This window comes from Gopherus flavomarginatus, chromosome 1 (assembly GCF_025201925.1).
Source record: "Gopherus flavomarginatus isolate rGopFla2 chromosome 1, rGopFla2.mat.asm, whole genome shotgun sequence".
In the NCBI taxonomy this organism is placed as follows: domain Eukaryota; kingdom Metazoa; phylum Chordata; order Testudines; family Testudinidae; genus Gopherus; species Gopherus flavomarginatus.
In genome coordinates, this window is record NC_066617.1 from 3,345,875 (window position 1) to 3,363,909 (window position 18,035).

Below are 18,035 nucleotides of genomic sequence, written 5' to 3' on the forward strand. Positions count from 1 at the left end.
GAAGCACTGGAATGGGTTACCTAGGGAGGTGTTGGAATCTCCTTCCTTAGAGGTTTTTAAGGATAGTGACAGGCTCTGGCTGGGATGATTTAGTTGGGGATTTGTCCTGCTTTGAGCAGGGGGTTGGACTAGATGACCTCCTGAGGTCCCTTCTAACCCTGATATTCTATGATTCTATGAATGTTGCTTCACTTAATCCTGCCCCTCTGGGGAAACCCTTCAGATTTTCTCTTACTTAACCCAATGAATGATCCATTAAAGAGTAAATCGAAAAAGATTTCTAAAGTATATAAAATAAAATAGCATCACCACCTTAATCTACATATCTTTGTAACTTGTAAGCTAAAATGTTGCAAGTAGGATGTCTTGTTCATGCAAGCTCTAAATGTTTCTTGGCTCTAAGACTTCCTCTTTTCTCAAGAAAGCAATAATGTTAGGTTCCAAATCTGGTGCCTTTTACATTTATTATTTATATTTATTGTGGTAGCACCCAAAATGTGCTGCTTTGTGTATAGACACATAGAAAAACGCTTACTATTGGAAAGACCTCCCCACCCTGGCAAAAAAAAAAAAAAAGAAGACTGGAGAATGAGATACAGAATACAAGAATGATGGTCAGCATGATGACTGGAATGTATATTCCTAGTTTCACTTTCGTTAGGGGTTTTTTGTATGCGCAATCAATCCCTAACTACACCTGTACCCATTAGTAATTAGATGGCTCATTTCGTGTACACCTCACAGTAGAAGAGAGTGCGAAGAAGGAATTTGAACAAGACTAATTATTATTATTTGTAGTACTGTAGAGGTAGCAGCTCTAGTCATGGCCCAGGACCCCATTGTGTCCCTGTTCATATGCAGAAGAAAAAAAACAGTCCCTGCCCCAAAGAGCTTACAGCCTTGTGAATCATTGAGTTCATTCCAAGTGTGAGGGCGGCATGGAAGAAGGCAGGAACATGATTGTGGAAGAAGCAAATCAACACACCATTGAGGCTGGCAGCATTCTTAGAAAGGTCATAGAAACACTTTTTCCAAACACCAGACGTTTCTTTAATTAAGAGAACAAACAGTAATGCCTTAATGTTTCCAGCTATACGCACTTGCAACCTCTCCTTTAGAAATTAATCATGGAATCATAGAAGACTGGAAAGGATCTCGAGAGGTCAGTTACTTTATTTAAAAATCTGTTGCTGTCAACCTTGGGCAGGGCTTGATTTGAGGTTGTGGGGAATAGTGGTAATCTCTCAAGCTCTGCCCACTTGACACAGCTCATGGTAGATTGTGCAGATTTCAGAATATAAATTTGTACGCAGTGCTGGGCTTCTCAGGTTGGGCACTCCTTCATGAGTTCTGATACACCTGAGAGAAGGGTCAAATTAAGACATAAGCACAACAGGCACATGTCTGGAGCTCTTGCTTACCAGAATCAAGTGATAACCTCAGATTCTTAACATTCATCTATTTAAAAAAGTTGTCTGGTACTTAGGGTTGGGAAGAAGAACTTGAAAATATGACCTCGGTGTAAATGGTGCATTGACATCTGCCTGAATCTGTAAACAGCCTCTGGCAGAAAGAGAAGCCGCATTCACTAGATCAGTGTGTGATGTTCTGTACCTTTGTGGGAACATCCCACACCCCCATGTTCATCTTTATAATATTATTATATGGCATCTAATGCAAAGTTTGTCATGTTGGGTGTCTTCGGAAGGCTCATGATGCACTGAGCATCGTTGTTATAGTGAGTTATAGTAATTGTTGTTACAGTAATGTTGTAATAATGTTATAGGTTGTAATTTCATGTCCATAGTTATGAGGCTGAAAATGTGTCCTCATGGCTTAAAATAAGTCCAGACAGAAATTCTCCAAAAGCAGAGAGGCAGTTCACACCTCATCAGGGCATGTATGGGACAAACCCAGCCCAGCCTCACAGGAACAAAAAACACTGGCCTAGGCAACAACAAAGGGTCTGTTGGACTCTTGAATGAGTCACCCCCCTTCCCTTTGTCAGTCGGGGACTACGATGAGGTAAGACTCACCTGACTCTGAAGGGGGAGCGGGGGCAAAGCCAAGAGGGAAGAAAGGACGCAATAAAAGGGCGAGATGTTTGGCAGGCTCTTCCTCTCTCTTCCACCTACCTCTGCAGACACCACCACCACCAAATGACTGAAGCACTGATCAAAGGGGAGAGCCTGCGCAAAGGGCAACCAGCCAGCCTGTGGTGAGAAGCATCTAAGTTTGTAAGGGCTTTGAAAGTGTTAAGATCTGCTTAGAATGCGTTTTGCTTTTATTTCATTTGACCAAATCCAGCTTGTTGTGCTTTGACTTATAATCACTTAAAATCTATATAGTTAATACATTTGTTTGTTTTACCTGAAGCAGTGCGTTTAGTTTGAAGCATGTCAGACTCTCCCCTTGGGATAACAGGCCTGGTACGTATCACTTTCTTTGTTAAATTGATGAACTTGTATAAGCTTGCAGCGTCCAGCGGGCATAACTGCGCACTGCAAGATGAAGATTCCTAGGGTTGAGTCTGGGACCGGAGATATTGGCTAATGTCATTTGGTTGCACAATCCAAGGAGCAGCTTACATGCCAGAGGCTGTGTGTGAACAGCCCAGGAGTGGGGGTTCTCACAGCAGAGCAGGGTAAGACTGGCTCCGAGAGTTAAGGATTGGAGTGGCCTAGCAGTTCATTGGTCCAGATGACACCAGGGGAACACCGCAGGGGCAATAATCATTTTGTTCTAAACCAACAATATTAATCTTGCTTTATTTTTGAAAAACAACCCAGATCCCCATAACATCTAAAGGCATGCCATCTCGGTAGGGACTCAAATTTCAGTTGCCCCTTCTGAGTACCATCTAGTGTCACATCTCAATGACCCCTGTGTGGGAAGGCCCCTCCTCTTTGAAAAGCTTCATTTCCCCATATTAGCCCTCTTCCAAACATAGTAGACTTCAGAATTCTGATTGAGGATGAGGTAATGTCTGAGGAGGAATCCAGCCCAAGAGAGAGCTGGTCAGAGCCAGAATTGGAAAATTCTGTACACAAGTTCTCATTAGTTAAGAAAACAGCTAAATGTATTTTACAGTCAGAACATCTGTTACTGAGGGAATAAAGTCATATCTGTATTTTATTAAAGAGCTTGGAGAATTTCATATGAGGTGGGGGAAAGGTGAAGTCCCTGTTTTGGCTTCCTAGAGGTGTGTATCCTTATGAAGACCAGAGGAGGGAGTTCTGCTTGCATCACTGGAGGGAAACAGAAAAATCAAATTGAAGATGATGTGATTGTGGGTAGCTTTTACTGGCTGAAGTGTTATTAAATATAGCCCCTGGGGTACCAAAGAAACTCCCAGAGTGAGCCAAAATAGTTTTGAGGAAGAATTTGGTTAAGATGTATTTCTGTTGCACTCTCTGATTGAACCACTAATTAATTGATTCCCCCTAGAAAACCCAGATTTCAAATTCTAGCTGTTTCCACTCTCTCTCTTTTTGCCTTTCTTGAGATTGCACAACTTACCAAAAGATAAACCATTTGAGGATTGTCTGTCAAGGGTGGATTTGTTATCCAGCCTTAGAAAGTAATCTCTTCTCCCTGAGGCACTATGTTAAACAAAGGGAAGTAAAAGCCCTTGGGGAAAGATGGGTTGGGGGAGGGGGTCTGGGAGAGAAGAGGAATCTTTGATTATATTATTTTTATTATGGCCGTGATAGTCCATCCATCAATTGTTGATTTTAAAATGAATAGCTCAACTTTAAAACGTGTCACTTCAGGGGCAAAATTTAGTTTAGAATTCTCCTCCTAATTATTTTCATAGAATGTCAAGGTTGGAAGGGACCTCAGGAGGTCATCTGGTCCAACCCCCTGCTCAAAGGGTGACCAATCCCCAGACAGATTTTTGCCCCAGATCCCTAAGTGGACCCCTCAAGGACTGAACTCACAACCCTGGGTTTAGCAGGCTAATGCTTAAACCACTGAGCTACCCCTCCCCCTGTGTGCCAGTGAAAGAGAATGAAAATGCAAATATATGATTCTTTCACAAATTTTAATATAAGCTCTTCCTTTATTCATATAACTTGCCACAGTTACAGCAATTAATTTGGGAAAAGGACAGTTAAATCCTTGCTTAAGACTCATGTCTTCCATGCCTATAAAATTGATAACGTGGCAAATATTATTTTAAAATAAACAAAATACTTAAGTGAAACACCAAGATGTTTTCATACCTAGCTGAGTAACTCTCTGATATCACTGTGACCCTCATCTTTTCTCAGTGTCACAGGGCAAGCTGGCACGGTGGAATAAGTAAAGAGTTTCTGGGTAGGACAACTTACTGCTTAATAATAAGCTAGACTTGATTTCTCTGTGGTTTTCTAGAGTCTAGAGCAGGGGTCGGCACCCTACAGCACGCGTGCCAAATATGGCACGTGAGCCAATTCTGAGCGGCACGCAGCTGCCTGCCGCAATCCCGGCCCCCAGCCTAACTCAGCCCCCCTGCCCACCGCTCTCCCCTGCGGGGGCAGGAGGCAGAAGCTTGGCTTTGTGGCAGCCAAGCTTCCCCCTCCCCAGCTTCTTCCCGCAGCGTGGTGCTTTCCTGCCCCACCCCCTCTCCTTCCCTGTGCCAATCAGTTGATGGCCCTTGCGAGTGGGAGGGCGAAGAGCGACAGCCTGCCCACAGCTCCGTAGAGGGCGCAGAGAGAGGTAGGGGCGGAGCCTTGGGGAAGAGGGTGGAACAGGGCATATCCCTCCCAGCCCCCTGCCATGAGCTGATCAGGCTGGGAGCACCCTTGCGAGCAGAGCACCCTAGCCCTCTTCCCTGACCCCCCCCGCCACACTCAGCCTTCTGCCGTGCGCCCCCCGTACCTCCCAGCCCTCTGCCCTGAACCTTGAAACCCCCCCCACACCCAGCCATCTGCCCTGCACCCCCACTGCCCCATCCCTGTGCCCTGAAACGCCTCCACACCCAGCCATCTGCCCTGCACCCCCACAGCCCCATCCCTCTGCCCTGACCCCCCCTCACACTCAGCCTTCTGCCCTGCACCCTCTACACCCCCAGGCACTCTGCCTTGCACCCCCACACCCCAACACGCACCCACCCTCCTACCCTGCACCCCCCACACTCCCAGCCCTCTACCCTGAACCCCCCACCCCAACACACACCCAGCCTTCTGCCCTACACCTCCCCACCTCAGCCCTCTGCCCTGAATCCTGAACCCCCCCCCAGCCTTCTGCCCTGAAATCCTTCCCCCAGCCCTCTGCCCTGACCCCTAAACTCCCCCACCCCCGAGGTCTGGGGTCCCAGCCGCAGGCTCTGATCAGCCTGCTGCCGGCCTAGGTGATCAGAGCCCCAGGCTGGCAGCAAGCTGAGCAGGCTGGCAGCGAGCTGAGCAGGCTGGAGGCATAAGATCAGCATTTTAATTTAATTTAATTTTAAATGATGCTTCTTAAACATTTTGAAAACCTTGTTTACTTTACATACAATAGTTTAGTTATATAATATAGATTTATAGAAGCAGACCTTCTAAAAACATTAAAATGTATTACCAGTACACACAACCTTAAATTAGAGAGAATAAATGAAGACTTGGCACACCACTTCTGAAAGGTTGCCAATCCCTGGCCTAGAGTTTGGAGCCCTGAGTGAAAGGTGGCTCAGAACTCTTTCCTTCAATGTTAGAAAACTGGTTTATCTATTACTATGGAGTGAGGGGGCAACCGGGAAGCAAATCATGAAATATGTTTGTTTTTCTCACTTCAAAGATGGGCTTGAGATATGATGCAGAATAGGCTGGTTCTGGAACAGAGGAAAAAGTAAGCCAGTTGAGGCTGGTCTGAGCCACTAATTCAAAATGGTAGGAGGTACCAATATCACGAGGCCTGGCTGTCACTTGATTTATAGCAGACAGCAGAGCAACAGGAAAGGCAAGGAGTCTGAAGCTATTAAAATATAGACTCTTCACCCTTTCAGAGCAGTTGAGAGCACAGAAGAAGTAGGTGGTAATCATGTAGCTGAAATTGTTTGTGGGAGGCAGGACCAGTCAAGAGGAGCAGGTTTCCAAACAGCTTTTTATCCTGTAACTTCAATGTGGAGGATACTCTTGGGAGGCATATTACTTTGCACTTTTGAAGACTGGTGTGTATGTCAGCCATTTCTCTGTTTTATGGCAAGCATATTGTTTTATTGAAAAAGCCCCCCCCCCCCTTTTTTTTTTCTGTCCTTTATTTCATCATTTCTGTCGTGGGCCAGGGCATTTTGGCTCACTGTTGCAGTCATGCCATACCCATACTATATTTGTAATTCCAACTTGCTGTATTGTGTTTTAATATTATGGAGGCTTTGGTCACAACTCAATAGTTACGACTGAGTCAATTTTCAGTATAACAAGCATGTATAAACATTTATTTTGTGTCAAGTATCAGAGGTGTAGCTGTGTTAGTCTGGGTCTGTAAAAAGCGACAGAGTCCTGTGGCACCTTGTAGACTAACAGACGTGTTGGAGCATAAGCTTTCATGGGTGAGTACTTACTTCATCAGATGCATGTGTTTTATTTATTTATTTTGTGTTTTCTTTTAATCTAATTAAAATGGTAAAAAAAGAATAAACTCAGAATGTAAACTTTAAGTACTATTTGAATTTGTCATGGTGGTTTGATGAAAATTGGGTTGATACACAGAGAGTAAGGAGTTCCCAAATCAACCCTTTATGAAGTTTTCACTGGATTGTGTCACCTTTCTTTGGGTATCTGTTGCAAGAAATCTAAAACACTCTCGATCTGTGCAGTGTCCCCCATGTGGCATTTCATGTGCTGATTAATCAGTTACAAACAGGTAGTGTGGTTTTTTGTGTTAGTTTTTCTTCATAATTGTAAAGAACTATGCCAAAACAAATAGGTAGTAGTTAGCAGTGATGATGTAACGTATCTACTTATATAAAAACCTCCATCAGGGGCTTGGTGGTGATGGACAGCAACAGTCCCCCACCAAAACTTCTTGTAGACTAGGGGGAAGTTCCCTGAGCTGCAAACAGAGACCATGAGTTCAGATTTCATCTCTTAACTGTGGTTTACGTTCTCATGCACCTCACCAACCTTGTTATTGACAAAGGTGATAAACCCCAACTGTAAAAGGCAGTCAAGTCTGCGGTTCAACCCCATTTTACAAATAAATGAATGGAGGTTACACATCATAACATGGTAGACCCAAATCTCAGCTACTCAGTTGCCCTGGCTTTCAGATAATATAACCAGAGAACATTCAATCTCTAACCACTAAACCAAACACTTTTTTCCCAGAGTCAGGAATAGAATCCAGTATTTCTAGTCTCTGTGATGATACTGCTGTCTGGCAAACAATTTTGTAAGTCAGTGGGAAAATGTCAAGTCCTACTCTAGGGGCTGAACTAAATAGAGGTTATCTATTACTGCTTTAGCTCAGGTGGTATAGAGCTGAGTTGTCAGTGTGAAGGTTGTGGGTTTAATCCCTGTTGTTGACTCAGTTGCATGTGACAGCTTCTGATTTTTAAGGTTTTTTTTAAACAGCTTAGTTAATTCATAAAATGAGAAGATTCTGTAAGGACTTTTTATAGAATCATAGAATCTCAGGGTTGGAAGGGATCTCAGGAGGTCATCTAGCGCAACCCCCTGCTCAAAGTAGGACCAATCCCCAACTAAATCATCCCAGCCAGGGCTTTGTCAAACCAGGCCTTAAAAACCTCTAAGGAAGGAGCAACAAGAGTCCAGTGGGGCCTTATAGACTAACAGATGTATTGGAGCATAAGCCTTCGTGGATGAATATTCACTTCGTCAGACTCATGTGACGTTGCTTTTTACAGATCCAGACTAACATGGCTACCCCTCTGATCCTCTAAGGAAGGAGATTCCACCATCTCCCTATGTAACCCATTCCAGTGCTTCACTACCCTCCTAGTGAAAAATTTTTTCCTAATATCCAACCTAAACCTCTCCCACTGCAACTTGAGACCATTACTCCTTGTTCTGTTATCTGGTACCACTGAGAACAGTCTAGATCCATCCTCTAGTATCCCCTTTCAGATAGTTGAAAGCAGCTATCAAATCCCCCCTCATTCTTCTCTTCTGCAGACTAAACAATCCCTGTTTCCTCAGATTCTCCTCATAAATCATGTGCTCCATCCCCCTAATCATTTTTGTTGCCCTCTGCTGGCCTCTTTCCAATTTTTCCACATCCTTCTTGTAGTGTGGGGCCCAAAACTGGAAACAGTATTCCAGATGAGGCCTCATCAATGTGGAATAGAGGGGAATGATCACATCCCTCGATCTGCAATGCCACTACTTATACAGCCCAAAATGCCGTTAGCCTTCTCGGCAACAAGGGCACACTGTTGACTCATATCCGGCTTCTTGTCCACTGTAACCCCTAGGTCCTTTTCTGCAGAACTGCTGCCTAGCCATTTGGTCCCTAGTGTGTAGCAGTGCATGGGATTCTTCTGTCCTAAGTGTAGGACTCTGCACTTGTCCTTCTCCTCCTTTTGAACTATTATAATCTTTAAATTATTGTAATTTCAGTCATTTATCTGCCCCACTGTGACCCTGGAACACTGTGTGTATGTGTGAGAAAAACTTTTGAACCCTCCCCTGAAAAGTAGAGGTAATGACATATTAAGGTTCATCTGCTGCTTTGCCACTTCACATTGCTGACGACACTGTTTATAGCATACTCCAGTGCTTCGTAAGGCTTTCACTTCTCTGTCCATTCTCTGGGTGTCCCTAAACCTCTGACTGCCAGAAGGAATCACTTGAAAATTGCCCTGTTCTGTTCCCTCCCTCAGAAGCATCTGGCACTTGCCACTGTTGGAAGGCAGGAAACTGGACTAGATGGGCCATTGGTCCTATCCAATATGGCTGTTCTTATGTTTTTATGTCCAACAGATATTGAAAAGCGATATATACCCCAACTTCATGAAACTTATCCTCTAGCATAGAGCCTTAACAGTGACCTCAGCAATGTTAAGGCAGAATAACATCTCAGATATGACATCTGTGCCTGATATGTGGATCTGTTTATTCAAGAGCATCTTTGGCCCTATTCTGCACCTTTTTTCTATTTTTAATGTCATCCTTAGTTTTCTTTTTTCTGTATAGTTTCATTTCTTATAAATGTTTCTTTTTCCAAAACACACTTTCTGTAGGACTCTCTTCCCATTTTGACTGTTTCCCCAGATCCTGCAAACAGCCCACATCCCCTAATCTCTCTCCTCTTGTTTTCCTCTCTGCTCTGTTCAGGTCTCTTGGAATGGGGCTTGAGTACATGACTTAATTGTCCCCTAAATGCAAGTGTTTGGATTATTGAGAGGATGACTGTGAATGAGATTATCTGAGGAAGTCAGGTTCACTTGCGGCCTGGCAGCAGCTTTCAGCCAAGCAACATGTAAAATGTCTGGTTGCTCACACCTCACTTAGCCTGTCAGCTCCAGTGGACGACCCATTTGTCTGTGAGTCTACAGTAAAATGTCAGCATTAAGGGATGAGAGGGGCAGTTCATAGGCTGGCTCAGCTGCAAAGGCTGTAACTGCAGATGCAAAAAAGTCTTTACGGTTCTGGGCCTGGGTAGCCCAGTAGATTGGGGGATGCTTTACCATTCCTGAGTTGTTTAGTTTAAACCTTAAGTAATATGCCTGTTGTCCTTTGGCCAAATAAGTGACCCAGAAGGGTAAGAGGAAGGGACAGGGAGAGAGATGAAAAGAGGAAAGAGGAAAAAAGGCAACAAATATATAAATTAATAAAGAAACCATCTTGGATTGATATAATTTTTTCCCTCTTAGAACAGAGCTTTCTTCCAAAGATTAGACCTTCAATTAGGTGGACTCAAAACTGAAAGGAGAGAGGTGTACCCATGGATTTCCAAGTCTCTCTCCTTCATCCATCCTGCCACTTCTCCTGCCTCTGGACCACTAAACACTGAGTGAAGGACAGCAGAGAACACTCAAGAAAGAAATAAAGGTTATTTGTAACTGGAGTTCTTCCTGATGGATTCTGCATGGTCACACTCCTCGCCCACCTTCCTTACTCCTTTGGAGTGCAGATTAAGACGTCTGTGTTAGCAGAGGAAGGAGCTGAGGTGTCAATAGTGCCACGGCCTCCTTACACTCAAGCCCTTAGAACACATTGGAGTGCTAGACAGGGAGGGCAGGGGAGCATGGGTGCTTAATGGGCACTGCTACTGAAAGGTTCTACCGTCCCGGCGTCGGTTGACACAAGTCCCAAGAATGTGAATATACAGTCCATCTCAAAGAACTCTTGTTACAAGTAAGTAACCATTTCTCCTGTAACAGGTACTCCTTTTACTGAAGATTTTTTTTGTTTTTTGAGGATGTGTTTGTTCATTCATTTTTGGAAGGAAAGGGAACAGACAGACTTCACCAGTGCTGGTTCTGTCCAGGCTGATTGATGATGTTCAAGGCCCGATTCTTCATGAAGTGTTGGTCTTTCTGATACAGAATTCTCCTCAGGATTTTCTTTGTCCTACAAGGAAGATGGTATGCATGTGCTAGTTTGCTTGTAGTACCAAAACTACTTGCACTTTGTAAAATTGTGGCCCCATTTTCAATCCCAGGCCTTCACTTTTCTCCCATTCCTTGTTTCTCATCAGTTTGATAGTGTCTCTGATGGGCAGTCTGTAACAGGATGATCATAGGCAACTCCTTTATAGCCAACCTTTATGAAATAGTATCTGCACATATTGATGAGGTCTTTCAGCTGCTTGCATCCTTCACTTCTTTATAGATGCTTCAGAGGAATTCCTTAGTGCCCTGTCAGGATCTGGCCCACCTCTAGGCATTCCGTGAGACATTTGTGGCTCTAAGCCAGTTGCCCAGAAGGATGTTACAATTTGTATTTCTTCTGGGAACTCCTCAAGTACTTGCTATTCAGAGACTATAGTTACTTTTGTTATGACAATTGCTGGATTTGAAAACTGTTCCGTGGTAGTGATGCATTTTTGTACTTTACAAAATATCCTGATTATGTTCAGTATCAGGAACCAGATTAGCTTCTGCGCACCTGAGTAAGCTCAGGTTGGCCCTATACAATTCTAGGCAAATGGTTTTCCCAGGAAGCTGATCACAACAATGTCCTAGGGTTTAAAGCAGTTAAGAAAGTGGTTTTCTCTCTACTCATGAGATTTCTACTGGACTTGATTGTGATTCATATGAGAAACAACAGTAAGACATCTATTGCGTACTGGCACTTCCAGGCTGGAGCAAGAAAATAGAAGTTAAAAGTTCTGAATGAAGCAAGGGGAAATTCTCTTGCTCCTGAGGCAGATGGTTTTGTTGATTTATTACTTAGATGGCTTGTTTATAGTAGTACCCACTGGGTGCTTTCAAAAGCCTCATTTAGGTCCTTTCTGGGGAGCTCCCAGCTTAAGGCATCTCAGAGTTAAAATCACCTTCATTTTAGCAAAAGAGAAACCTATAGGTCAGCTTTCTAAGCACATGCCACTTGGGCAAATGAGAATAGGAACTAAATAATTTAGTCTTCAAGTGGTTAACAGAAATGTAGTGGTGCAGAGACCCACAGTCTCTCAGACTCCTGCATATGTCAGTTCAGCATTCCTGAATATCCTGGGCTGGATTCTCTTAAACTCCTAGATTTAAAGCATCTTGAGACTCTTAGCTTGGAACCTGAGAGGTTTTGCCTGTTAAAGCGATGAATATTCAGGAGAGCTTGTAAACTTAAAAACTGTCCCCAAATCTGGACATTTCAAGAGATTCTGAAAATTTGATCCTCATGGTGACCTTTTAAAGGACAAAAATCCCACGTGGCCGCACAACCAGGGATATATTGAAATTCCTTCTCTTAAACTGAGATCTTGATTGGGTCTGATTCCCAGCTTCCTGACAGTCCAGAACTCAGTGTTAGGAGTCTTGGAGCATATTGGTTCCATTTCTAGCCTGTTTTGGCAGCAACTTCACATTTTCTAATTCCTGAAAGCTGTGTCTCTATAGAGATGCCATCCTGAGACTACTATGGTTTGATGTAATCTCTGAACCTTCATTTACAGAGAGGACCTTCCCTGTCGTTTACATTTAAAATATTGTTTTTCCTGTTATCAGTTATGTTGACCTGAAGAGTTAGTAAAATCAGGTGCCTTACTTATCTGGAATACTTACAGTTTTTCCCAGATGAGATAATTTTCAGGCCTACTTCAGAATTTTGTCCTCCAGAATTATGATTTTAACTTGATCCAGTCTATTTGCCTTCTTTTAACCAGTCGTGGTGGACTTTAATTATGATTGGGATGTTCAAATTCTGTTTATGCATAACTAATCCTTGCAGGAAATAAGATGCAAGTTCAGGAGTAGATGAGTGACCTAAGAAAGGGTGCAAAGTATCCATATCCCCTGTTTCCAGATGGATACATTCAGGGGTTTCTCAGGCCTACGAAATATCATAAAATATCCCATCTCCTTCTGTGAGGACTTACTCACTCAAACGTCTGACCATTTCCTGCACAGAACAGCATAGTGCTTCATTCAAAACATTTTGCAGTGTGGTTGTCTGGTCTTCAGTGCATTTCTTTATCATTTTAAAATAGATGTGTTGTCTTTGTCTGATACGACACTTGGACAAAAGGTTCTTAGTCTTTCCCTTTCCATTTTATAGCTAGAAAGAGGGTTTTTAAGGAGCGCCTCTCTGTGCTTGGAAGATGAGAAAACAATAAACCAGTTATGGAGCAGAAGGTGCTCATTTCAGAGTAGATAGATAAGTAAATTTCACCTATTTAACGTCTTTGGTTGTGATCCTTATAACTAATGTCCTGAAAAATTAACCCTGTATTTACAATGGAAGTGCTTAATCCTGCAAGATAGCACTTTAAGCACAGCAGAACATTTAAGCACTTTCTTGAGCACTCACATTGACTTCAGTGGAAATATTTTACTTAAAATTAAGCACATACTTAAATACTTTACTTTATTGGGGTCACAGTGCTTAGTACCTTGCAGGATTGAACCTTAAGGCATAGAGATGTAGCATGGAGGGTGCTGATTAATTTTTTTAGTCACATAAATATGTACTTCATTTTGCTTAAATAATTTAACTCATTTTTATTTCCTTTTCAGAGACACAAAGGGAACCCTGAAAAGACCCTTACTGTATCTTCACTTGACTTATGGAGGCTGAGTATTAACACTTATCCTCTTGCATTGCAGCTGGGTGTGTTCCATCATCATGTTCTGGAAGTTTGATTTAAACACAACATCACATGTGGACAAGCTGCTGGATAAGGAGGATGTGACACTGCACGAGCTGATGGATGAAGATGACATCCTACAGGAGTGCAAGGCACAGAACCGCAAACTGCTGGACTTCATCTGCCAGCAGCACTGCATGGAGGAGCTGGTTAGCCTCATCACACATGAGCCCCCTGTGGACATGGACGAGAAGGTCCGCTTCAAGTACGTACACAGATTCTTCTTTTATGGGAAGAAAACTGAATTGGAGAATTGGCTGCAGAAATTCTTCTCTGGTGCAAGGCTGATGAAACCTGCCTTGGAAAAAGGCCTTGAGGTTCAGGTTGTGAAATAAATACTTGATTATTTTGTGATTCACAGTGAATGTTACATCACAATATTCTGTTTCTTGCTCTGTTTTTCATATTACTCCATTGAGTTTATATGCAGTGTTTTGTCTAAAAATTCATCTGTTTTGTTTCTTTTAATTGGAAACTCTGGCAGCAGAGAGATCAGTTTTGTTTCAGAATCTCTCCCAGGCCATCATTCTGTGGTCAGAACCCAGAAATGACAGTAATAATGCTCACTGAGATATAGATTCATTGAGGGTCATTGACTTGAAACCAGTACAGTCCATAAAATATAGGGACTTCTCCCAGGAATAAAGTCTTAAAATTTGTGGAGTTCGGCATACGTAAAAATTGAAGGTGCATTAAAATAGTGAATACACTTTTGGATTAGGGTATGTGGAAAGAGCTTGTTTCTTTTTGTAGTGTTTGCTTATCATATTGAATTGTATTTACACATGCATGCTTCACTTATTACTCTTATTATGTGACCAGACGCCTTTATTTTGGAGTTGGAGAATTTGCTTTTTTTTCTTTGTTAAATTTATGTCAGAAATCTTGATGTACATGTGCAAGTGTATGTGACTATGCTCCTGGGGTTTGATCAGGGGTCAGTTATTATCATTGTCACTAGCAATCTATATCTCACTATCTTAAATACGCATTAAATTAACAACACTGTCTATAGTGACAGTGTACGTAACTTAATGCGTATGTAAGATAGTGAAATATTTTTGTGTGTGAATATATTCAGGCATGTGAATGTCGTGAAACAATGTGAAAAGTTACTGTATTCTTGTGACTATTATGGTAATATTTCTGTTATAAAATCTGTGAAGTCAGAAGGAACCAGGAATGCATTAATAGATTGTAATTATTTTATGAATGAAGATTTGTATTAAGTAACTTGTAATACCACAGTTTATGCAGGCAACATTATTATGGCTTTCTCTATTGTTCTTTTACATTCCAGAACAATATGCATTGGTGAGGCTAATCTTCAGGGTCCTTAATTTAGCCCTCCACCCATTTTTCCCCTTTCTGGCTAAGGAGGACTAGGCAGGATTTGCTTCAGGAGTCCATTAGTGCTACTACTTAATGAGATTGAGTGATGTTGAACAATGTGAGGCAAGCTAGAGTCTAAGCATGTTCTGGGGGTAAGAGTGATCACTGCCAAGAAAATAAATCCATGAGTTTCATGTGTTAGAGCAGAGCACTGTAATTAACCAGACCTAGTTCTTTAAGTTTTTTTGTTTTCACTTTTTTTTTTGTGGTTGTCATCAGCATCACTGCTCAGCATCATCACCAAACAGTTAGTACCTCTAATGTTTTTGCTGAGAGGCAGAAGAGAAAACCTCTTCTTATACTTGCACCTTGTTTGCAAAGGGATCTGTAGAATTTTAAGGTTTATTTAAACTGTGCCATTAAATGTGCATGACGTTTCACAGACAGAACAATGGCGGGTTACTGTTCCAAAGAGTTTATAGTCTAAACTAGATGTAACAGCCCGGGTTTACTCTAAACTAAGGGTGAAGAGAGTGAGAGTTACAAATAAGAAAGATAATGAGATATGCTCATTGTTGTCTTCTCATCTTAAACTGTGTGCTTAAAGTCTTATGAGTTTTAGATTGTGTGTATTTGCCTTTGTGTAGTGTGGTTTGCCTTCCATCCGCCGAACCATTCGCATACTCATATTTCAACATGGGTGAAGTGTATGTATATATAATACAATCTTTGTGTTAATGCAAACATGGGTGAATTGTGTATCATACAGTTTTTGTGTTAGTGCAGAGTTATCAGCTAATCTGAGAAATATTTAGTAAACTTCCTCTCTGGATGATTTATTCCTGAAGCTAAATTTAGTATAATGGTTTATCTACACACAAAAGTTGTATTACTTTAACTATGCTGGTATAATTAAAGTTCTGCAACCCCCCGATTGTGGATATAGTTATACCAGTATTAAGATGCTTTATACCTGCATAGTGATTCCCATATCATGGTGTTCACATTAGAGGTTGGTCCAGTATAAAACTATTTTGGTAAAAAATCATCCTCTCCCCAACTGAAATAGCTTTACTGATACAAGAACTGCCAGAAGACCCAGCCGAAGTGAGCAGCAGCATACCTGGCTAAAGTTGTCTGAGAAGCAAATGCTACATGGAGTTTTCACAGAGCCTCACCTAGGTGGAAGTGGAACTGCTCAGCAGTTTGTGGGTTGTTGTTGTTGTTGGTTTTTTTGAGTGCGTGCAGATGTGTATTCCACTTAACACTCTCAGTGCACCAGAGCGGGAGAACGTTCCCTATCATTACCCATAGGGTTGGCGCTCACCTCCTCTCTCCCAAAAGCTCCTTCTCCAGCTATTTAAGGACAGTGCCACCCTGATCCTTCTTAGTTCATTCTCACGGTTGGTAGCTAGAGTTGGAGTGTTCCGTGTGGTAATGCACCTGACAGTTCTCTGTCTCAGTCTTTCTGGGACTTTGTTGTATGTAGTTAATAGTATAGTTCAGTAGTACCCTTAGCGTTAGTGAGTAGTAGTTAGTTAAGATAGTTATGTGGTGTCTTGCTGTTACAAGGTGCCTCCGTCACTACCCAGTGAACCGCTCTGCTTAGCCAATTCAGATGGTTTCGCAGTCACAAATGCACACCAGGCCGTTTAGCTTTCACCAAGGTGTGCATTTATTCCCCTCTTACATAACAATACTGTGCATCACTGGCTATAGCCAAGACAGGCTTCCCTGTAGCCCTCACTCCCCAGCCCAGGCTCACCCTCTGAGTTTTCTTCTGCGTGGCTCTTGTGCTCCCTCTTACTTCCTGTTTTCTCCTTGTATTCTCCCTAGTTATCTTGTTAGCCCTGTGATTGTCACCCAGGTGCTCTCAGTTCCCCACCAGAACACATGTAATTGCCCTCAGCTGGGCCTGCAGCCTTCTCCAGGATGCAGCACTGTAAGTGACCGAGGTACTGCTGATAGCACTCTGTTACAGATGCCCACATTGTCCATTGTGTGGGGTGGTTATCCCCACTAGTGACCCCCTACATGTGATGTTTGTTGTGCCTGGGAGAGGAGCACATTAAAGAAGGGTGCTCCATCTGCAGATCATTCAAGAAAAGAACCCAGCTGGCGAGGGACTTATGTTTGAAGCAGCACCTTCTGGAGCAGGCCATGAGTCCCACTGCGATACTGGTGACATCCACAAATTGTCAGCTGCCCCTTGACGATGTCCGAGTGGGCACTGGCTGTTGTTTAGCCAGATTCAGATTCCTGTCCTAGGAGGAAGGGACTGTTCTCCTTTCTCTGGTCCTCCTAGACAAAGATCTTATAAAATGGACGGGGGCCGTTCCAGCACTAGGAGGTATTCCTCCTTCCCGTCTAAGAGGAGTGTAGACCAGTACCATGATTCATCCAGTATGTGAGATAGAGCAGGGCCATCTACCTGCTCTCTGGTGCTAAGATAAGAGCAAGTGGACTCGATATCGTTGACATTGGTACCGTCTGTGGAGCTTCTGTTGAGTCCAGTACTGATGATGTCGAGGTCAGCACCAAGGGTTTCCACACCACTATTGGACTTACTTTGCCTGTTCGTTTCTGATTCTCCTCTAATTTGGGAATGTTTGTCTGTGGTTGCTGCTGCTTTGGTGTCTTCAGTGCTGTCTGAACTGATTACACATCTTCTGTTATTGTTGGTGCCATCTTGTGGGCCTCTGTCTGTTCACTGTGCTGAATTGAGGTTGCTGCCTTTTCAGTACTGCGGATTGTCAGCGCAGTCATGATCTTTGGTGCCGATGATGACTCCAGTGCACACTTCATGTGTGGGAACGTGCCGGTTTCGACTTTGGTGCAGACGTCTGCTCTAGTGTCGTGTGTGAGGCCTTTATCAGTGTTTCAGGCACTGACTACTTTCTTTGTCAGAATGGATGTGTCCTTTGTGCTGGACTTGGGATGAAGTTAGACGTTTGCTGGCCACTCCTAGGACGATGACTCCTGTTGCCTGTGTACTACTTGGAAGGATCCTCAGGGTTGGATTCAGAGACGTCATCCTTCTTTTCCATGCTGCCTTGTTACCACTTTCTAAAGTTGTTGAGACTTCCTGGGGATCACTGTTGGTGCAGATATCGGCACTGCTCCTGGAGCAGAGATAAGGTCATTCGCCCAGTTCCTGCTGGCCACCAGAGTCATACTCCTGCCCACAGTGGCTCCTTGGAACCACTGGGATTTTCTACAGTTGGCTTGGTTTTGATCCTTGTTGCAGCCTAAGCAAGGTCACCTATTCCTCCTGTAGCCTTTCGTCCTGAACATCCATTGCTGCAACCACAGTTTAGCAGTTGCTCCTGCGGAACTAGTTCAGGCTGAACTCTTATGGGCACCACGGGAGGTTCGATTGACTCTACTTCTTTCCTCTCATTCATCAGAAGATGTCTCTGCAATGTCAGACTCTTCCTTCCCTGTACCGTAGGATTTTAAATCATACCAGGACC

General features: G+C 43.0%; 1 protein-coding gene across 2 annotated transcripts in view; it reads left to right on the forward strand.

Moving 5' to 3' along the window:
• Positions 1-18,035, forward strand: part of PPP6R2 (protein phosphatase 6 regulatory subunit 2) — a 169,140-nt gene that overhangs the window by 59,529 nt on the left and 91,576 nt on the right. Inside the window, exons 1-2 of one of the 2 annotated variants that reach the window (XM_050920173.1) lie at positions 10,195-10,283; positions 13,190-13,435. In XM_050920173.1, coding sequence (XP_050776130.1) covers positions 13,209-13,435 — 227 coding nt within the window. In that variant the 5' untranslated portion in view covers positions 10,195-10,283; positions 13,190-13,208. Of the gene's footprint in view, positions 1-10,194; positions 10,284-13,189; positions 13,436-18,035 lie in introns of those variants that run through there. The other variant, XM_050920184.1, reaches the window with a different exon arrangement.